Here is a 2900-nt window from a genome sequence, read left to right as displayed (position 1 = left end):
GATCTCAGGGTGGTGGGATCCAGTGCTGTGTCAGGCTCTACACCCAGTGTGGAGTCTACTTGGGATTCTCTCTTTCCCTCTCTCTCTGCCCCTCCCCCAGCTCTCTAAATAAATAAAATCTTTAAAAAAGACACATTAATGGTTAAAAAAATTACAACAGGATATATACTTACGCTGACAGATGCTCATCAGGAACTGTAAAACACAAATGGGAAGAAAGTTAATCATGTTAAACCGGTGGCCATAGACAAAATCTTTAAAAGACTATAACCAAGAAGATTTTTGTGTAAGACGGTAAATTAAGTCTATGCATCTAATTTTACTCCTTCCAAATACTCCACTAAACAATAATAAAAGGATTATTTTAAAAAGCATAAATTCCCCAGAATGAAAGGACAGGGAGAAACAACAGCTAAGATACACTGGAAAATAATTTACAAGACCTGAGGAAACTGAATCCTAAGCTAGCAATGGAGAGAGCCAAGCAATAACCTCATTTATACTCCAAAATCCAGTATTCTCTTACCCCTACAACCCTCAGAAACTGGTGGCACCAGATCGCTTTGGAGATGGGGATGAAGCAGGGGGGGTTAAAATAATAGACTCTTTTAAAGTAAGTTCAAGGAGACAGATGGTAGTGGAATAACGCTTTCAGATGTCTGAAGAAATACTATTTCCAACATATAATTCAATACCTAGCCAGGCTATCATTTAAGGGTGAGGTTAGAAAAAACTCTTTAGACACATAAAGCTTCCAAAAGTATACCTCATATACGCTTCTTCAGGAAGCTACTGGAGAATGTGCTCTATAAAATAAGATAGTAAACCCAGAAAAAGAAAATTGCAGAGGGGCACCTGGGTGGCTCAGATGGTTAAGCGTCTGCCTTCAGCTCAGGTCATGATCCCGGGGTCCTGGGATCGAGCCCCGCATCGGGCTCCCTGCTAGGCAGGGAGGCTGCTTCTCCCTCTGCCTCTGCCTCTCTGACTCTCATGAATAAATAAATAAAACATTAAAAAAAAAAAAGAAAATTGTCGATAAACATACCGCTCAACACAGGCAAAGGGAATTCCTAGGAAAATAGTGGTAAAGGAAGATCTCAGGAAATAAGCTAGGAGGGCAGTCAGTCCAACAGCTAGGAGAGCAAGTCTAGGCTCTAGGAGAGATTTCCACAGAAGAATGAAACGGATACAACATCTCACTCATCTGAACATATGGAGTAGAGATTTAGAACACTGGCAAAGAGTTTGAGGTTGAATTAGGGATACATACATAGGAAACTAAAAAAACACAACTACAACAGTTGTAATTCCAGGCAAAACAAAAAGTTATGCAGGAAAGGAGAAGCAACCACAGCTTCCTACGTGGCCCAGCTGTGATTAGATATCACATCATCATACAAGTGTAAACTCAGAATCTTGATCTAAAAATATTATCATTGAAGCATAGAGAACAGTAATAGTGCATTACTACGTAGAACAAATATTTTAAAATAGCAGGAAACGGTTCTGCTGGAAATAAACACGAATCAATGCCAGTGGTCCCTCTGCCTGAGCCGTGAGCCAAGAGAGTCACAGTGTGTGGATTAACCCATTCAGACAGAGCCCACTTTTGGCAACCAGTGTTTGAGATAAGAGATTGTTTTTTCCCCCATCCTTTTGGGGATCCCGACATATCAGAATACCTGCCTGGCCTAATCTTTTAAACATACATACCATGCTTACGTCAGTATGGATAAATACAGTAACGCAAGATAAACCCTTTCAGGGGCGCCTGGGTGGCTCAGCTGGTTAAGATAAACCCTTTCAAAGTACACTCCTTTTAAAACAAAAGCCGTCCAAGCGAAAAAGCAGCGGCAATTTTGAGGTGTGCACTGCTATTAAGTGGCCGTTTTTTACACTGGTTGAGTAGTTCCAATTGGTCTGTGCATTCTGATTAGAATTATCATCTTTAATACGAGCATGCCCTGAACACATCTTGAGAGCGCCTGGGTGATTTTCGGTAAGCACAGTCACAGAGCATCCTCTGCTGGTCAGAGAAGTAACAGTTACTTTCACAACATCCCTATTTACTCCAGTCACTGCCTATGCATTTGGGTTTTCAGGTTCTAAAATATGTATCTGGTGCACACAGTGTGCGCGACGATTAATTTTAGAATTAAGATTTTGAAGGGGGAGAAAAAGACCACAGGCAAGCTTAATAATCAATTAAGAACTTCACCTCCCCGTACCTGCCCGCAAGCTCCCGTGTCTTCTGCCCTCCTGGCCCCAGGTCCCTTCTCAGGGGTTTCGTGGCAGCGCCCCGCACTTCTGTCCCGGCTGCCCCGCCGTACGGCAGGGAACCACCGCGCTGCTCCCTAAACAAATCGGGCTTTCCTTTTCCTTCTTTTCTTTCCTTTTTTTTTTTTTTTACGAACTGGGGTTTGGGAATAGAACCGCAGGGGAAAAAAGCTCGCAGAAGCCAGGACGAAGAGCGCGGGGGCGGCGCCCCCAACCCCGCGCCCCTCAGGCCCAGAGAACTCCGCCTCTCGCCTCCCCGCCCGGCCAGGCCAGGTCCACCGCCCACAGCGCAGCTACGCACGCCCTCCGGCCCGTACTTCGCGCGTTCTCCTGCACCGCCGCAGCCATCTCGCTCAGGAGCTCCTCGACGACAGCGGGCAAAGTGACTCCCGGCAAGGCGGAGGCCATGGCGTCCCAGGCCTTTAGCCTCCCCCAAAAGCCCAGCAGGTGCGACGCTCCGACGGCGACTAGCGAGAATTCCCGCCGTCGGTCGGGGGCGGGGCGAGGCGAAGTGGCGTCGGCGCGCGTCACGCGCATGCGGGCGGCCACGACGACGCCTCCTCCCACCTCGCGGCCCGACCAATCCGGTGGGCGCTCGGCGCTGGGGGCGGGACGTCCTGGGA

General features: G+C 47.3%; 1 protein-coding gene across 1 annotated transcript in view; it reads right to left on the bottom strand.

Moving 5' to 3' along the window:
* Window positions 1–2829, bottom strand: part of ZSWIM7 (zinc finger SWIM-type containing 7) — a 13771-nt gene extending 10942 nt beyond the window's left edge. The window contains exons 1-2 of the mRNA XM_025863941.2: window positions 2595–2829; window positions 174–195 (exon numbers count right to left, since the gene is read on the bottom strand). Of these exons, the coding sequence (XP_025719726.2) occupies window positions 174–195; window positions 2595–2814 (242 nt within the window). The 5' untranslated portion in view covers window positions 2815–2829. The remainder of the gene's footprint in view (window positions 1–173; window positions 196–2594) is intronic.
* Between the last annotated feature and the right edge of the window lie 71 nt (window positions 2830–2900).

The sequence above is a fragment of the Callorhinus ursinus genome, unplaced genomic scaffold, assembly GCF_003265705.2.
Source record: "Callorhinus ursinus isolate GAN/ISIS: 27379988/994484 unplaced genomic scaffold, GSC_fseal_2.0 scaffold43, whole genome shotgun sequence".
Taxonomy (NCBI): Eukaryota; Metazoa; Chordata; class Mammalia; order Carnivora; family Otariidae; genus Callorhinus; species Callorhinus ursinus.
This window is presented reverse-complemented; position numbering and strand designations above follow the sequence as displayed.